Source organism: Peromyscus maniculatus, chromosome 6 (genome assembly GCF_049852395.1).
Source record: "Peromyscus maniculatus bairdii isolate BWxNUB_F1_BW_parent chromosome 6, HU_Pman_BW_mat_3.1, whole genome shotgun sequence".
Classification (NCBI taxonomy): Eukaryota; Metazoa; Chordata; class Mammalia; order Rodentia; family Cricetidae; genus Peromyscus; species Peromyscus maniculatus.
The window spans coordinates 74462119-74478809 of NC_134857.1; the positions used below are offsets into that span (position 1 = coordinate 74462119).

Genomic DNA, 16691 nt, shown 5'->3' on the forward strand with positions numbered 1-16691 from the left:
TTCTCATCTACACCTCCCTTCCTGCCCCTCAACCTGCCTGCCTGCCCTCTCCCGTTTCTCTTCCTTGTTTCCTTCCTTGGGACCTCATTCTCAGGCTCCCCAAACGCCAGACTCCCCTCTACTCCCCACCCCCAGCTTCCATCCCCTGGGTCTTCGCTTCCTCTTCCAGCACCAGGGACAGCTCCAGCCCCCGGAACAATGGGCCCCACCTTAGGGCTCCTCTATAAATTCTCCATCTTCGTGTATTGCCCAACTCCTGATTGGGTAGTAAGATGGGGGAAGGGTTGTTATCGACACCAGCTGCTCTTCTAGGGAGGAAAGGGAGTCGGAGAGGATAGAGATAGAAAGAGGGAGTGGCGCTCGCATGAGTTGTGCGTCTCTCTCCAGAGTGGAGAATTTGTATTCCACCCCTGAGACTGACATCAGTGATGTCAGGGGAAAGGAGGTGGGAGTGGGGAGGGGGGTGTGGAGGGGGGAGGTTTTTGTTGAGGAGAGCGCGGCCGGAGAGCAGAGCTCCGGGACCCAGGTGACCGGGAAAGCAGGCAGCCCTAGCGTCCGGAGTAGCCGGCAGCAGCCCAGGCCGGGGAACCATCCAGGGTGGGGGTGGGAGGGGGGGGGGTCGAGGGAGAACCTGAAGGGGGCAGGGCAGAAGGGGCCCCCGGAGCCCTGCCGCCATCAGAGATCAAGCATTTGGCATCAGGGATCTTCGGACCCAGCAGAAGGATCGGCCACAAGGGAGGTGTCCTCCCTAGGAAGCCAACCAGAGAGTCACCTGCCCCGCATCAGGAGCAGGGACCCCTCATGACGCTGCTGGCAACCCTGTCAGGCCCCTAGCCCCTCAGCCTCCTTCCCATCGCCCCCTCTGACTCTCTGCCCAACTCCTTTGGCATTTGTGCCTTTGGTCCCGCGCTCTGAGCTCCGGCGCTCCCGCTACCACCCGAACGCCCCAGGGCTTAGCTGCCCTGACCCCCATCCTGGGATATTTGCCAGATCTCTGGGAGGGAGATTGTTTGTTTGGGCTATGCCCCCTGGTGGCCTGACAGTATCTGCCTAGACCCCTGACCCCTAGCCCTCAACTCCCCAGGCCTCCTTTGTGTGAAGAGCTCTCCTCTGATCGGCACTGTGGTTGGGGGCCAAAGGGAAAGCCGGCCCTGCTGGGCCCCTGGGCCCCACCACCTGCCTCCTGGTTGGGCAGCTTCCCTTGTCTTTGGGCCTCTCCCTGCTCCCCCCTGGCCCCTCCTCCTGGGCCGCCCCAATGAAGGAGCCGGATGCCATCAAGCTGTTTGTGGGGCAGATCCCGAGGCATCTGGAGGAAAAGGACCTGAAGCCCATCTTCGAGCAGTTCGGTCGGATCTTCGAGCTGACTGTCATCAAGGACAAGTACACCGGGCTGCACAAGGGTGAGGGGTTAGGCCAGGCTGGAGAGGAGGCAGGAAGGATGGGGGAAGCTGGAGGGATGGAGTGGTGGGAAAGGAACGACTTGGAAGCAGAGTTCAGGGGCTGGGGACTGGATGGAGGAGCTGAATGAGAACTCAGTTGAGTGACAGGGACTGCCGGGTGCAGAACTAAGACAACTCGGCACTAGAGATGGAGGAGGGTGTTGATGGCACGGGACGAGCTCCAGAAGGGTCAGAAGGACAAGTTTTAGGAGAGAGGATCAAGATCGACAATGTGAGCTGCCCCAGATAATGCTGGGATGGCTGGCCAGGTGTTCAACCTAGAAAGAGTGGGATATAGCCAAACCAGGGCAGCCCAGGACTAAAGCGAGGAGCAGAGGAGAGGGCGGGGAGAAGAGAGACTGGGCAACGTTTGTGGGACGTAGAAAGTTGTTAGGAAAATGCCCCTGAGCTCTCTCTAAGAGCTGTGTGTGCAGCAGAAGCAGGGCTGGCCCGGGATCAGCACTTGGAGAGCTCCAGATGCTGGGTCTCGGGGCTCTGGAAAAAGCACTTCCGGCTGCTGCTTTTCCTCTCCCTTCTCTGTGCACTCCCCACACCTGCCTCCGATAGAGTCTGGGGGACATGAGAAGTGGGGAAATGGAAGGGAAGAGGGTGGAGAGAGGAGAGAGAGAGAGGAGAGAGGAGAGAGGAGAGAGGAGAGAGGAGAGAGGAGAGAGGAGAGAGGAGAGAGGAGAGAGAGAGAGAGAGAGAGAGAGAGAGAGAGAGAGAGAGAGAGAGAGAGAGAACCACATTGCCCTACCTGCTTGGAAATCAGTTCTTCCTGTCCCAGTCCCGTCTCTCAACACATCGAATGCTCTCCTCCCTTACCTCCAGGTCTCCGCCCCAGAGAAAAGGTATAATTTTTATCCCTCTGGGCTGCCTCCCCAACCCAGCAGGCAGAGATGGCAAGAAGGGGAGATGCCTCCCCCATCCTCAGTCTCCTGGGGAAGCCCCTTAGGAAGGGGAAGCTGGGGGCTCACCCCAACCCTGGCTCTCCGCCTGTGTCTCCTCAGGATGTGCCTTCCTGACATACTGTGCCCGCGATTCAGCCCTGAAGGCCCAGAGCGCCCTGCACGAACAGAAGACTCTCCCAGGGGTGAGTCCTGCGCTTTGCAGGGTCAGGGTGGCTGAGAGCAGCTTTAGGAGTGGCAGGGGACCCACGGCCCTCCCAGGACACTGAGTTATTTTCCACCTCTTGTCATCACCAGGCAGTCCTTCTAGCATCCCTTTCCTTCTGTTGATGTGTGAAAAAAAGAACCATTAGTGGGGTAAATGTGACCTTTTCTGAGGAGCAGCACCTGCAGCTCCTCCCCCTTGTCCCCAGTCCGTCCCCAGGCCATGCAAGAGGGAGGATTTAGCTGTATGAGGGGCACACACAGTAGACTGAACACCTGTGTCAGAGGGAGCAAGAGTCGCCCGGCACTCTTTTGTGGTGCCTGTGAGATGGGGGAGGGTGTGCTGCCCTGAGAACAGGCAGCTGGGCCTGCTGGACTGTTCTGTGCTGATTTCTGAGCTCACACAGGCTCCCTGCCTGTCTCCCAGGAAGCACTCCAAAACAGAGCCACGGGGCACCAAAGTGGAGCAGGGTCTGGGGTGGATATGAGTTTGGGGCAGCAGGCAGAGCTGTCGTGATGGTGAAAGCTCAGGCTTGACCCCACCGAGTGTGCCCAGGGAGGTCAGGGAAGCAGAGGTGGCCCTCAGGTGGCTTCCCTCCTGCAAGGTTACATTTCTTTGTTTCTTGAGCCGGCCTCCTACCTGGGCTGGTAACTGAGAGCAGGCATCTAGAAGGTCCCTGGCCCCTCTGGCCGGCTATCTGCTTCTGTTTTCTCTCAGTCTGTGAGTCCCAAGGAAGCCTCACAGCAAACCTTTGCTCAGCCCTGTCTGGGGGCTGGAGACATCTGTCCCAGCCTCTACTCCTGCACCACGTGGGACAGAGAATGGTACTGACCATCCATCCTCCTGAGAGGAAACAGACAGAACAGATGGGGTGGGGATATAGAAAAATAGAACTGCTTATCCCGCCCCCAACCTCCAGCTCTCTGGAGGTCCCCTCTGGCCCTCGCCACCATCTTATCCCAACCAACAGGACCCACCATTGCCCGGCATGTAGGACCAGTGCATGCGAGTGAGCTGGCCTAGGGGTCTAGGGTGAGCATGTGTTCATGCACACATGCATGTGAGCACCTTACAGGCCAGGAGTACATGCAAGCTGCCGCACCCCAACTTCCCCTCCTTTGCTTCTCTGGAGGGGGCCTCACAAACCAGATTTTCACCTTCCTTGCTCTGGGTTTCCTGCTCCTCATTTCAGAGCTGCTGCTGGAACTAGAGTCAGTGGGAGGAGACCAAGAAAGGCCAGAAAAGGGACATGGAAGAAGGACCATGTGGGGTGGGCGCCCCAAAGGCAGAGTACAGTTAGGGATAACTCCCCTGCATCTGTCCCCTCCAGTTGCCTGTGAAGCTCAGGCAAAACTCTTGGTGTGACACTGCCTGCCTTTCCTGAAAACTCATGGGCTGGGCGTGGGAGTGGGGAAGGCCCCTGCTGAGAATGCTTCTCTCACTTTGCGCCAGACCGCCCAGGTGACACGGAGTTCCCACGGTGGCCTTTGGCACACTTGACAGAATCCAGAGGGACCGATAGAGTTCCTAATAGGAAGTGAGGGGTTCCATTCTTCCAGGAAGGATCCCATGCTAAGGGGTTCTGAAAGCGGACAGGGCAGTCAAGGGGGCAGATACCTATAACCCAACTCTTGTCTTTGTACCCTACCAAGTGTTTTATCCTGCCATTTGCCCCTTCAAGTGTGTGTGTGTCTGTGTGTCTGTGTGTACATGTCTCTGTGTGATATGTGTGTGTGTCTGTGTGTGCATGTGAGTGTGAGTCTGTGTGCATGTGTGTGTGAGTGTGTTTTTGTGTGTGCATGTATGTGTGAGTCTGCCGTGTGTCTGTGTGTGTGCATGTGTGTGTCTGTGTGTGCATGTATCTGTGAGTCTGTGTGTATCTATGTGTGTACGAATGTGTGTCTCTGTGTGTGCATGTGTGTGTGAGTCTGTGTGTCACTCATGTGTGTGTGAGTCTGTGTGTGTCACTCGTGTGTCAGTCTGTGTGTGTCTGTGTGATTCAGCCTGTGTGTATCACTCATGTGTGTGTCAATCTGTGTGTGTGTCACTCATGTGTGTATCAGTCTATCAGTCTATGTGTGTGTCACTCATGTGTCTGTGTATGTGTGTCACTCATGTGTGTGTCAGTCTGTGTGTGTCTGTGTGTGCCACTCGTGTCAGTCTGTGTGTGTGTGTCTGTGTGTGTCAGTCTGTGTGTGTGTGTCTGTGTGTCACTCATGTGTCAGTCTGTGTGTGTCTGTGTGTCTGTGTGTGTATAGGGTGTCAGCCAATGCACTGTTCTCTAAGTTTTTGCTTATCTCCAAGCCCTCCTGCATGGTCTATTTTAACAAGCGCATCTTAGCCTGCTTCTTGCTTCTCCTCTTTATCACCCAGAATCTAGAAGGTGCTACCATAGTGAGATGATGTTTCAGGCTGGCCTGTGGCTGTTGAGCCCCATGTCCTCCTCTCTCCCAGGGAGGCTCTGTCCCAGGCCCTGGATCCATGCTTAGCAGGGTGTGGCCTCTTGGAAGTCGGTTGTGAGGGATGCTTCTGCCTGGCTTATTCTTCCCCATCTGTTCTGAATGAAACTCCCACCCTGGAGATGTGGGCATTCCCATCAGCTTGAGGCAGGGAGGGGGGTTTCTGCGGCACCAGGAACTGTGACGCCAGGAGTGGCAAGGTTTCCGACCTGCACCCTCAAGACAATTAGATTTTGAGGATGAGTAAGATCTTTTTGGATGCGGGATCTTGACTGTTAATGAGAGGGGTGGACCCGAACAGTGGTCCTGTTAGTGAAAGCAGACCAAGCTCCCTGGCTGGAGTGTAAATAGCCTCTTCTTCTTTGGGAGGCTCTTGGGAGGGCTTATCACCTGGTGGGTGGTAGCTAGGGAAGAGGCACCTGCCAGGTTGCCAGGTAAACACAGCACAGCTGGACTCAGGGGAAGGGGCAGGTGTGCCCAAGCAAGCTAACAAAGCTGAGCTTCCCACAGGAAGTGCCACGCCAGGAGTGGGAGGGGGGCTGGAAATGGGCATTGGGAATACTGAGGAGACCTCAGTGAGGGTATTGTGGGCGGTTCTGTCCACACTGTGGCCTGTGCTGTGTCTCTGTGAGGGTGCACATCAGCTGTGGGTATTTATTGATATGCTATTTTTGTGCTCAAAGCATGTGCAGGGCCAGCACGACATCACTTCTCTCCCAGGTTCTCAGTCTCTGAGAGAACAGCAACTTTCCCAGAGACTTGTTGGGAAGGGCATAGTGTCAATCATAAGAATGCCCCATGCTGTCCCTGGTTCTGTCTCCCCATTTTGACGGGTGGATGTGCTGTGGTACCTGGGAGAGAATTTCCTGTTTTGGCTACAGTACAGAAGGGGAGGTGAATGACCATAACTCTCTAGGCATAGACCTCCCCTACACACACACACACACACACACACACACACACACACACACCCTTAGGAGATTGAGTCTCAGATGGGATAATCCCAGATTGGTAGAAGGTAAATCTGGGGGCAGATTGGTAGGAGGATTTATGTGACTGGGACCCTCCCACCCCCCACCAGCTGCTCACAGACCCAGAGCTTTGGGGGAGGGAAGGAGGGGGTGCAGGAATATCACTGGAGATGGGTCTTAGGTTTGATCTGAGGCTGAGAACACCTGGCTGGCAGAGTCCAGCCAGGAGCGGTATTTTTTGTATTCTCCATGTTAATTTAAGTCACTCAAGGTCTCCAAATACTCGAGTACCAGAGGTGAGGAGCACCTGAACACAGGATTTCTGGTCTGTCCCCTTACAGAGGAGGAAGTTGAAGCCTGGAGGAAGAAACAACTTAGCCATGGCACACAGCTAGTGCGAGGCAGGGCTGCTTGGCCCCGAGTCTCCTCTCAGTTAAATGACTTTCATTGCAGTACCCTTAGCCTCATGTAAATGAATGCCTCACCTTGGGCTTTTGGTCTCTGGAACTAAGATGGTCCCACCATCACATGAGTGAGGGGACTGGGTGTGACCCTAGCAGTCAAAGTCCTCAACAGCGAGAGAAGTTCAGCGCTGAATCCTGAATGCTTCTTCCGCTTTCCGGTCACTACCTTGCTAGCCCGCGCCATCTTGGTTAAGGAAATCAACCTGTGGGAGTGTTTCCCAAGTTCACTCACCAAACAAGACACGCAGAATAGAACTAGGAATGTTTCTACCCCCACACTGAAGGCTGAACAAAGGGTGATACTCTGGGTGTCAGGGAGAGAGGGTGGAGCTCTGGAGAACTTTTGAGCCAGGGAGGATGGCAAAGGAGCATGGATAGCCTCCGCTCCTTCAGCGCTTTCTCAGCTCTTCAGACACCAAGGGTTGGTTCTGGAGGAGGAAGGGCAGGAGAACAAATGGTATGGCCCCTGCAGGGCTCACTCCACTTATTTCCCTCCAGGACCAGGAAGCTTTCCAGGGCCCCTCCCCCACCTCCCAGTCCCCACCCAATCCTCCACCCCCAGCATACCCTATTCGCACCCCCCCACCCCCAGTCCTTCTCTGGGTGTGTGTGGAGAAGCAGAAGTGATGACATCACCACGGTCGCCAGGGCGACGGGGACGGATAAATCAGGCTGAGTGGGCGGTTGCCATGGTGCGCATTCTCCCGTTGCCACGGAGACTGGGCATCTGCTCCCTTTGTGCTGCCCGAGTGCCTTCCCCCTGGGGTCAAGGGGTGTAGGGGAGCAGAAAGAGAGGCTGACACACCTCCAGTGGTCAGAAGGAATTCTGGGCCTCTGTGGGGTCTCCCTCATCCTTCCCTGGGGGTTCTCCATGGGATAGCCTCTGCTTGCTCCTACTTTGCAGAATGGAGGCAGCTCTGGTGGATCAGTCCCTTGGTTGAGCTCTGACTTAAGACCTGTGTCCTATGGGCAGGCATTTCTCACCTAAGAGAGCAACACCTATGGGTGGCCCAAGCATTCTGAGGTCAACCTGAGTCCAGAGCTGCACCCCATGAACATCTTCCAACACATCCCCTGTCCCCCATACCTTTAATCCTTTCAGCTCTGAATTCTAGACAAGACTGGTCCTACCCTTTCCTTCCCATCAACTTAGAGGGCTGGGGCAACCTTGCTCCCTTCAATCTCTGGCCATCTCAGTTGGGGAGGGCTCTCGGATGTTCCGTGGAGGTCCTGGCAGCTTCCTTCTTTTCTCTCCTCTAGATGAACAGGCCGATCCAGGTCAAGCCAGCCGACAGCGAGAGTCGAGGAGGTAGGTTCTACAACTTTGGATTTAGCCCCTTTCCTCCCACCCCCAGGCTCAGGGCTTGAAAGGGATGAAGGAAGGAAGTCTGATGGTACTGAAGAATTACCTAAGGTTGGGGTTAAGGAATAGGTGAGTGTGGCGGCAGGAGACAAGATCGGGACCATTCGCAGAGATGACAAAAACAGAGTTCAAGTCCTTCTTGAACTGGGATGAGAGTGCTGCACGTTACTGGACCCCAGTTCCCGGCTATCACTCCTTCACACCTAGAGCTGTTGATCCCCAGGCTGGGGAATAGCGTCAGGAGCAACAGGGCCAGGTGGAAGATGCAGGGCTGGGAGAGTGGTCAGCAGGCCCTGGACATTACCCCCTCCTATCCCCCCCCCCCAGAAGACCGGAAGCTCTTTGTGGGGATGCTAGGAAAGCAGCAGACAGATGAGGATGTCCGGAAGATGTTTGAACCATTTGGGACCATAGACGAGTGCACTGTGCTCCGGGGGCCAGACGGTACCAGCAAAGGTAGCCCCGCCCACTCCTCCCCTTCCAGAAGGTACCAGCAAAGGTAGTCCCGTCCACTCCTCCCCTTCCAGACGGTACCAGCAAAGGTAGCCCCGCCCACTCCTCCCCTTCCAGACGGTACCAGCAAAGGTAGTCCCGCCCACTCCTCCCCTTCCAGACGGTGCCCGCAAAGGTAGTCCCGCCCACTCCTCCCCTTGCCCGTAGAACCCCAGAGGGTGCCCTCACGGTAGGCACTCAACCCTCTTCTCCTCTACCCCAACCATTCACTCTAGGCTGTGCCTTTGTGAAGTTCCAGACTCACGCCGAGGCCCAGGCAGCCATCAACACCCTCCATAGCAGCCGGACCCTGCCGGTGAGCTCCACTGCCCTCCTTGTCTTCCCAATGGTAGACCCACCAGGCCCTAGCATAGATCAAGATTCATTCAGATAGAACTTCTATTATTTTATTTTTAAGTTTTTGCAAAAGAGCCACGGAATCAAGTGTTACACCCTCTCCTCTCCGACTTCCTCCACTCCTCAGCCTTCTCTTTTCTACCCTCCCAAATGCCCCACCTCATTTCCTGGGATGTCGGGACCCTGGCTTAAAGGCCCCACCTGCCCTGCCCAGCATGTGTAGATACTGATGCCCCTGAATGTTAGTGTTGGGTCAGTTGAATGTGAGCTGGAGTTCCTAACTGGACCTGACTAGCTGCTTCCAAAAGATGCGGGCCTTCCCACAACTCAAGGGTCTCCAGCAGAGGCAGGGCAGACATCAAACAAGAAGAGGGCTCAACATCAGACAGAACTGAACCCTGGGCCCCTTCAGCTCTGAGAGTCTAGGACTCTATGACTATCCTTGTGGATGTTCCGATTAACATTCCCCACAGCTAATAATCCGCCGTGGGTTGCCAGCCCAGACGCCTCGCAGCGCTGTCCTTCCCATCCCCACAGGCCGGTCCAATTTTGAGCACTTCACACTCCTCAATTCTGTCTAGCCTTTTACACATCCCAGTGCAGGGGGATGGTGGGATTAGGATCTCCCCATTTGGATTGGGCACTGTGGTGGCTGCGCTCCCCAAGAGGCCAGACGCTGAGGCCCCCAGGGAGCAGATGCCGACTCTTCCTGTGACACGTGGGCCCCTGCCCAGGGTGCCTCATCCAGCCTGGTGGTAAAGTTTGCTGACACTGAGAAGGAGCGAGGTCTCCGCCGAATGCAACAGGTGGCTGCCCAGCTGGGCATGTTCAGCCCTATCGCCCTCCAGTTTGGAGCCTACAGCGCCTACACTCAGGCCGTAAGCACGCCCCCCATCCCCGGTGCGAGCTAGCTCCTGCTCACCTCCATGTCCTTCACGGCCCGCCCTCCACATCACCAAAGCAGGGCTTGGGAGGGAGACGGACGTGCACCCGCGGACCCGCACCCGCGCTGGGGGCCTGGACCTACTCTCTCCCCCATCCCACAGCTGATGCAGCAGCAGGCAGCCCTGGTAGCAGCTCACAGTGCCTACCTCAGCCCGATGGCCACCATGGCTGCCGTGCAGATGCAGCACATGGCTGCCATCAATGCCAATGGCCTCATCGCCACCCCTATCACGCCATCCTCAGGTAAGGCCTATGGTAGGCAGGTGGGGCTAGGGACACGCAGCTGGGCGGGGAAGAAGAGCACCGTGGCGGGGAACAGGGGAGCTCAGGGTCAGAGAAAGGCCTGCTTGCTCCGCTCTGTCCCCGGGTCTGCCAGCTGGCTCTCTGCATCTGTGCGCCTGTCCCTCTGCTCTGTCGCTGTCGTTTTTCTCCCCCTAGGAACCAGCACCCCGCCTGCCATTGCCGCCACGCCCGTCTCTGCCATCCCTGCTGCCTTGGGCGTCAACGGCTACAGCCCGGTGCCCACCCAGCCCACGGGGCAGCCTGCCCCTGATGCTCTGTATCCCAACGGGGTTCACCCTTACCCAGGTGGGGGTCTCTGCCCGCCCCACCTCGCTCCATCAGCCATCCAGGCCACCACTCCCCTTGCTGGCAGCCATGACACACCTTCCCACTCCAACCTCAGGGCTTAAGGTGCTTTTTTCTTGCTCTCTTCCTGGGCAGAAATGCTCCTCGGGTTCCTTTCTTTTCTTTTAGTGTTTTTGAGACAGGGTGTCTCTGTGTGGCCCAGGCTGTCCCAGAACTATGTAGACTAGGCTGGCCTTGAACTCACAGAGATCCGCCTGCCTCTGCCTCCTGAGTGCTGGGATTAAAGGCATGCGCTACTCCACTTGGCTTTGGGGGGGGGGGTTTCTTGGCTTGGGCAGCTGAGGCTTAGAGACCTGGCCATAGTGGCAAGTTGGTCACAGACCGGCCTGACAGACACTGGGCTCTTCCCCTTTTCCTACTGCCATGTGCACTTCCCCTTCTCACCTCACCCTTCATCCCCACCCCCCATGAGGCTCTGTCTGCTGAGAGAGGTGCTGGTGGGGTTCCCTTTGTGTCCCAGACCCACTCATGGCTTGTGATGCTCTCCACAGCCCAGAGCCCCGCTGCCCCTGTGGATCCCCTCCAGCAGGCCTATGCAGGAATGCAGCACTACACAGGTGAGGCCCTGGCCAGGTGGGAGGCATGGCATGAGGAAGAGAGATCTAGAAACTACAGTCTAAGCGTCTACACCCCCTGCCAGCCACACCCTCAGGCCTTCCTGACAAGCTGTGCCCGTGAGAACGGATGCCTGAGGGCAGCACCCCCAGGACTTGGTCTGAGGAAGCCCCTCCCCTGATACTCTCAGCCCTGCGGACTCCACTGGATAGGGCTGGAGAGGGAGACAAGGCTGGCTGTGAGGGGCCAGGGGAACCCCATTTGCCTTTTCTGTTTTCACCACCCCAGCAGCCTATCCTGCAGCCTACAGCCTCGTTGCGCCCGCGTTCCCGCAGCCTCCAGCCCTGGTGGCCCCGCAGCCACCACCACCACCTCAGCAGCAGCAGCAGCAGCAGCAACAGCAGCAGCAGCAGCGGGAAGGTACCAGCTTGGGGCAGGGTCCCGACAGCTGCGAACCCGCAGGGATAAGATCGCCCATGTTGTGGGCCCTGGTGCTCCCGACGGCTCTGTGCCAGACTCAGCTCTGGCCCTGTGTGTGAGGATGAAGGAGTGGGGAGGCCTGCCCACACCGCTGGGGGCCAGGGCCAGGCGGCCGCTCTCCCCAGCTGCTTCCCCCCGCACCTCCGCCGTCCCAGGCGGCATTGCCCAGTCTCTGAGTTATCCCTTCTATCTCTGCTGCCACCCAGGCCCTGACGGCTGCAACATCTTCATCTACCACCTGCCCCAGGAGTTCACGGACTCAGAGATCCTCCAGATGTTTGTCCCTTTTGGTCATGTCATCTCAGCCAAAGTCTTTGTTGACCGGGCCACCAATCAGAGCAAATGTTTTGGTAAGAACATGATGATCCAAAAGACAGACAATGGACATTTTTTTTGTTTGAACTCTAACTTAGAATGAAGTTTGTTGCATTTGGAGGCATTTAGGGTCTCAACGAACTTAGCCTTTGAAAGCCTGAATACACAAGACCAAAAAAGAACCATTTCTGACACACCCACCATCCCATACAGTTGCCACCCAAGCCCATCTCTTGTAAAAAGGTCACAGCTTCATCTTCCTCCTCAAGAACCAACCTTGGGGCTAGAGATGTAGCTCAGAAATTTGAGCACATGTAGTGGCATGAGATCCTATGTTCTATCATAACACACACACACACACACACACACACACACACACACACACACACACACACACGAGCCAACTCCATTTCATGTAGTCTGGAGATACTAGATTTCAAAAGGATGTAGGTTTCATTTGGAAGCCTGCTTCAGACCCTTGCTTCAAAAGCCACTTACAGGGTTTTCAAAAGGCAGGTTTCGGAGAACTCTTAGGCCAAGAGCCACCTTTCAAAGAACATGGAAAGCACACGCTAGTTTGTGAATGGCTGGACTGGATTCACTCATTAAATCTATCATCAACAAATTCTCTCTGAATGCCTACTGTGTGCCAGGCAGGTTTCTAGGGATTAGAGATGCTCGGAAGAGGTAGGGTGGCACAGGGAAAGCAAGCAAGCAGCCCTGGCCCCGGGGCAGGACAGCGATGTGGGGCCGGGCCGGGCCTTATGCCCTTCTCACCTCAGGCTTTGTGAGTTTCGACAATCCGGCCAGTGCCCAGGCTGCCATCCAGGCAATGAATGGTTTCCAGATTGGCATGAAGCGCCTCAAAGTCCAGCTAAAGCGGCCTAAGGATGCAAACAGGCCCTACTAAGGGCTTCAGGTGGGTGCTGCTCTGTCCTGTGACCTCATCTCCAGACTCCACACACTGTGACCATTCTTCCACTACCAACCCACCCTGATGCTGGGCATAAGGAACTCAGGTCTGGGCCACGCCCCCAGCTATTGTTCAGTCAGTTGTGTCTCCACCAGCATGCACACGCGCGCGCGCGCGCGCGCGCGCGCGCGCGCACACACACACACACACACACACACACTCACACACCACCCCAGAGAGAGCCAAATCTACACCTGTGTCTGCTCCCAGAGTTTTCCACAGTATCTGGTCTTGTTTGTCTGGTCAGTGTCCATGTGTCTGTGTCTTTCTCTTTCTGGTTTTCCTTTGGGTTGGATGAAATTAGTGGAGTAGGTTTTGGGGGCCAGGAGGCTGCTTTAGAGAACTCGGGGGTCATAGAGCCTCTTGGTTTTGAAACCTTGTCTCCTGCGAAGTGGAGACACTCGGGTCCTGTTGCCCTCAACTCCAGGGCAGAATGCGGTACAGCTGGGAGTGGGCGTGGCTTGGCTTAGTGGAGGAAGTGGACTAGCACTTACCTGGGAAATACACGGGGCCCCTCCAGCCCGGTGAGGCTGCCATCCAGACTTGGGGCACAGACCTGTGAACCCTGGCTACTTTTGATTTGTTTAACCTCCTTTGGACCAGACCTTGAAAAAAATCACAACCCAAGAACAATACCCACATTTCTGTTTCTCCCCTTTCCCCCCAATCCTGGCTGCTTAATCCCCCCCACCCTGGGGGCCCCCAGCCCAGGGTCCGTGTCCATTGTCGGCTGAAGCCCCCATCCCGGACCCCTGCTCCGGGCCCCTGTAAGTTGCATGGAACGAGCGTGTTGTCTTTGGAGCCAATTGTTTGTTATCTGGGGAGGGGCTGTGGAGGGAAGCGCCCCCCCAGCCCAGGCTCAGGGCCGGGGGCAGCTCACGGGATGTGCTTGGTCAACAGTGATTGGTGACTGTGGTCTGTGGTCTGTGCATTTTTCTCTTGCTTTCCTTTGTTCCTTTCCAAAAAGGAATGAGAACACTACCCAAGGGCTGGGAGTGGGGTGTCACCCTGGGAGACTCCATCCCTGAGCCCCTCCTGGGTCACCCCGGCCTCTGCGGGTGCTCCCCTCTCCAGGTGTCTGTCTTGTCCATGCACCCCTTCTCTTTCCTCCTAGTTCTCTGCCTGCCTGTCTGTCTCTTCTCCTTACCTCTCTCCCCATCTAGCTCTCTCTCTCTTCCAGTCCATCTTGGATGTGTTTCTCCCTAACAGCTTCAGTTTCTATACTGTCGCGCCCTTCCTCCCCCCCCCCCCCCCCCCCCGTGTGTCTCTCTCCCTGCTCTATGCCCTCATAGCTGGAGGGACGGGGGAGGCGAGCGGATGGTTCTGTTGGGACAAGGCCTTTCTGATGGCCGGCCTTTCTCAAGTAGCCCCGCCACCACTCCCTGCCCCCACCTCCCGGAACCCGTGACCGGTCCTCGCCATCTTCCCTGCGCTTCACCCGTATTTCCTTCCTTCACAGGTCTCGAGATACCAGAGGAAGGGGCACTTGATACTCTCTTCCCATGACTGGCCCCGGCCTTCTCTGCACATCCGCCCTGGGCCTTGATTGGAGTCTGGGGCAAAAGCTGCTTCGTGGCCCCAAGGGCCCAGGACCTGACTCGCTCCACCACCTTGCCTCTCTGAAGGGCCATGGCTTTGCTTCCCTGGCTCCAAGAGCCTATTTCCTCCCCAGTGCCCTTTTGGCCTTTGTGAGGAAGCAGGGAATAGGCTCGAAGGCTCAGGGGTATCTGCCTTCTGCTGAGGCTCCGAGCCGGGCCTCTGCACCCGCTGCTGGCACCTGCTCCCCTCAGTGGGCCTGGAGTGGCTGTGCAGGCCCATGAGGGCAGCCGGGCGGCGGGCGGGCCGGCGTCCTCTCTCCCAAGCGTCCTCACCCCAGCCTCTTCCCCAGGAGGGGCTTCTCAGAAGCTGGTTCTCACATTTCCCTCTACCCTCAGCTAGAGGGAGGGTATCTCCAAATCCCAGGCTCCCAGCCCTAAAGCTCACGGCCTCCCCCAAGGGCCCCCTCAAAGGAGGGTGTGGGGGAGCCCTGAGGGCTGCCTCTCTGCCAGTCAGTCACAGAGACCCTCCTTTCATGAGGAAAAGACCTTCCCCTGAATCCCTAAAAATGTTTACAGTCTCTGCTGGCCCCTCCATGTATATACCATGACCACCAGGGCATTACCAGTCCAACCAGCCAGACGCTGCCATCCCTCTTTCTGGGAGTTTAGACAATGTTGCCCTTGGATTTTTTTTTTCCCTCTCTCTTGATTTCTCCCTTTGCTTTGGGGGTAATTGGGTATTTGGGAGGAAGGGTGTGGGGAGGGCTAGGGGGTTTATTACCTGATCATTTTCTTTAGGAAGAGGTTTTAGGGAAAGGAACATGGGTGGGGGTGGGATGGTAAAGGGCGAGAGGGGGAGTCAATTTCTGACAGTTCTCTACGCTTTACTTATTTATTTATTGAGTTTTACTTTTAAAGAGTTGGTCTTTTCTGTCTAAATAAAGAAAAAAGTTTAAAAGCACCAAATATGAGTCTTGGAAGGTTGGGAGTAGTGTGTTCACGCTGGGGAGGGGAAGGGAGAGAGGGAGAGAGGGAGGGAGGGAGGGAGGGAGGGAGGGAGGGAGGGAGGGAGGGAGGGAGGGAGGGAGGGAGGGAGGGAGGGAGGGAAAGAGATTATGGTTATGGAGACAAAACTTTCAAGAAGGCCAAGCCCTTGCTGTGTTCAAACCTTGCTCATAACTTCATGATCCTATTCCACTCGCCTTTGGGGCTTGATTCTAGAATGTTCTTCAGAGTCAAGCACAGGGGAAACAATCTGCAGCCGAGTACAGGGGCCAGCACTGGTCAGGGCCTCTCCGGGGAACCAGCCCCACCTCTCGGAATGTTGAGGTCTTGTCTCGGGCGGGGGCACTAGGAGCTGGCTGTACCCCTGCCGCTGCTGCTGGGGGTCCTGTGCTGACCCTTGACGTTAACTCCTCATTTTCCAACAGCCCTAGGGGCAGAAGATAACAGACGAGAAGATGTTTGGAAGGCTAACTCCTTTTCCCAGAGTCACATGCCAGAAAGGAGGGAGCTAGGGAAGCCGGACATTTGTCAAGTGCTGTCCTCCACCTGCTGGCACCTGAGGTGACGATCCCCAGCGGTACCAGACAGGCTGCTGGAGTGCTCCAACGGCGGAAGGTCTGAAGTCAGTTCTTAGGACCCTTTCCCGAGAACGCTGTGAGCTCACAGGGATCACGTGGTATGGTCTCCCTTCACTGTGCACCGCCCACCTGCTGCTGGTAGGCAGCATCTCTCCCCAGGCTCTTCTTACAAACTTGACCCCATCCAGTTAGGACCTGGCCTCTGGCCAGAGGTGTCCAGTCAGGTGTGACTGCTGCTGGCCGGGGATGTAGGCCAACGGCAAAGCACGTGCCAAGGATGCTCAGGGATGCTCACACCAACCCAGAGAAAATGAGAAAACAAGCGAGGGAGTAGGAAAAGGAAGCGTGGGGGGTGGCGGTGGAGAAGAATCGGGGCGAGAGAGAAGCTACAGCCATGTGTAAACCCTCAGCTAACCCCCACCTCCCCCCACTCCTCTCTTCTCAGCAGCGTCTAACAGTTTAAAAGAAGGCAGAGCATGGCAGCACATGGCTGTAATTCCAGCACTTGGGAGACTGAGGCAGAGGACTCGGGAGTTTGAGGTTAGCCTGGGACAAAAGGACAGACAGACAGACAGACACACACACACACACACACACACACACGAAGCACTATTGGAGATACAGCTGGGTGTGGCTTCGGGGAAAGCAGGTCTTAGTTGAGATCAAGAATGGGACGGCGTCTGAGGCTCTTGTTTTTCTTCTGACCAAACAGCTGACAAGCAGTAACTCAAGGGAGAAGAGGCTTACGTGTGCACGGCTCAGGAGAACAGTCCGTGTTGGTGTAGAAGGCAGTCCACCATGGCGGCAGTGGGAGGCTGCTTGCTTATGGCTCTAGAGCAGATAACCTGCGGCCCCGTGGGGTGGTCCCACCCAAACGCAGGGGCCCTTTCTCAGTTCATCCTCTTGGGACATGCTCTCCTAGGTTGGTTTTAAATCTAGTCAGGCTGACAACGAAGATTAGCCACTACAAGGCCTTAGAATGAGGCTTCGGGCAGG

General features: G+C 56.4%; 1 protein-coding gene across 20 annotated transcripts; it reads left to right on the forward strand.

Annotated features, from left to right (window-relative positions):
* The first annotated feature begins 424 nt into the window (after positions 1-424).
* Celf3 (CUGBP Elav-like family member 3) lies at positions 425-15075 on the forward strand. 20 transcript variants are annotated; one of them, XM_006994809.3, is made up of 14 exons: positions 425-526; positions 1295-1400; positions 2450-2532; positions 7707-7755; positions 8140-8265; positions 8538-8617; positions 9393-9536; positions 9705-9846; positions 10042-10191; positions 10743-10808; positions 11095-11226; positions 11493-11636; positions 12384-12520; positions 14034-15075. In XM_006994809.3, the coding sequence occupies exons 4-13, from the start codon at positions 7707-7709 to the stop codon at positions 12509-12511; spliced, it is 1161 nt and encodes a 386-aa protein (XP_006994871.1). In that variant the 5' UTR covers positions 425-526; positions 1295-1400; positions 2450-2532; the 3' UTR covers positions 12512-12520; positions 14034-15075. The 20 variants fall into 20 exon arrangements, 14 of the variants coding, with proteins under 14 accessions (XP_006994871.1, XP_042135410.1, XP_042135412.1 ...); XM_042279476.2 differs by having other exon boundaries at positions 448-526; positions 1085-1400; positions 8137-8265; XR_001576396.3 differs by having other exon boundaries at positions 450-526; positions 8137-8265; positions 12384-13341.
* Positions 15076-16691: the final 1616 nt, after the last annotated feature.

Coding starts and splice junctions, on each gene's coding strand:
- Celf3 (XM_042279476.2), top strand. CDS start 1,256: ATGAAGGAGCCGGATGCCATCAAGCTGTTTGTGGGGCAGATCCCGAGG. Junction 10,192..10,742: donor CGGGGTTCACCCTTACCCAG/GTGGGGGTCTCT, acceptor TGCTCTCCACAG/CCCAGAGCCCCGCTGCCCCT. Junction 11,637..12,383: donor CAATCAGAGCAAATGTTTTG/GTAAGAACATGA, acceptor TTCTCACCTCAG/GCTTTGTGAGTTTCGACAAT.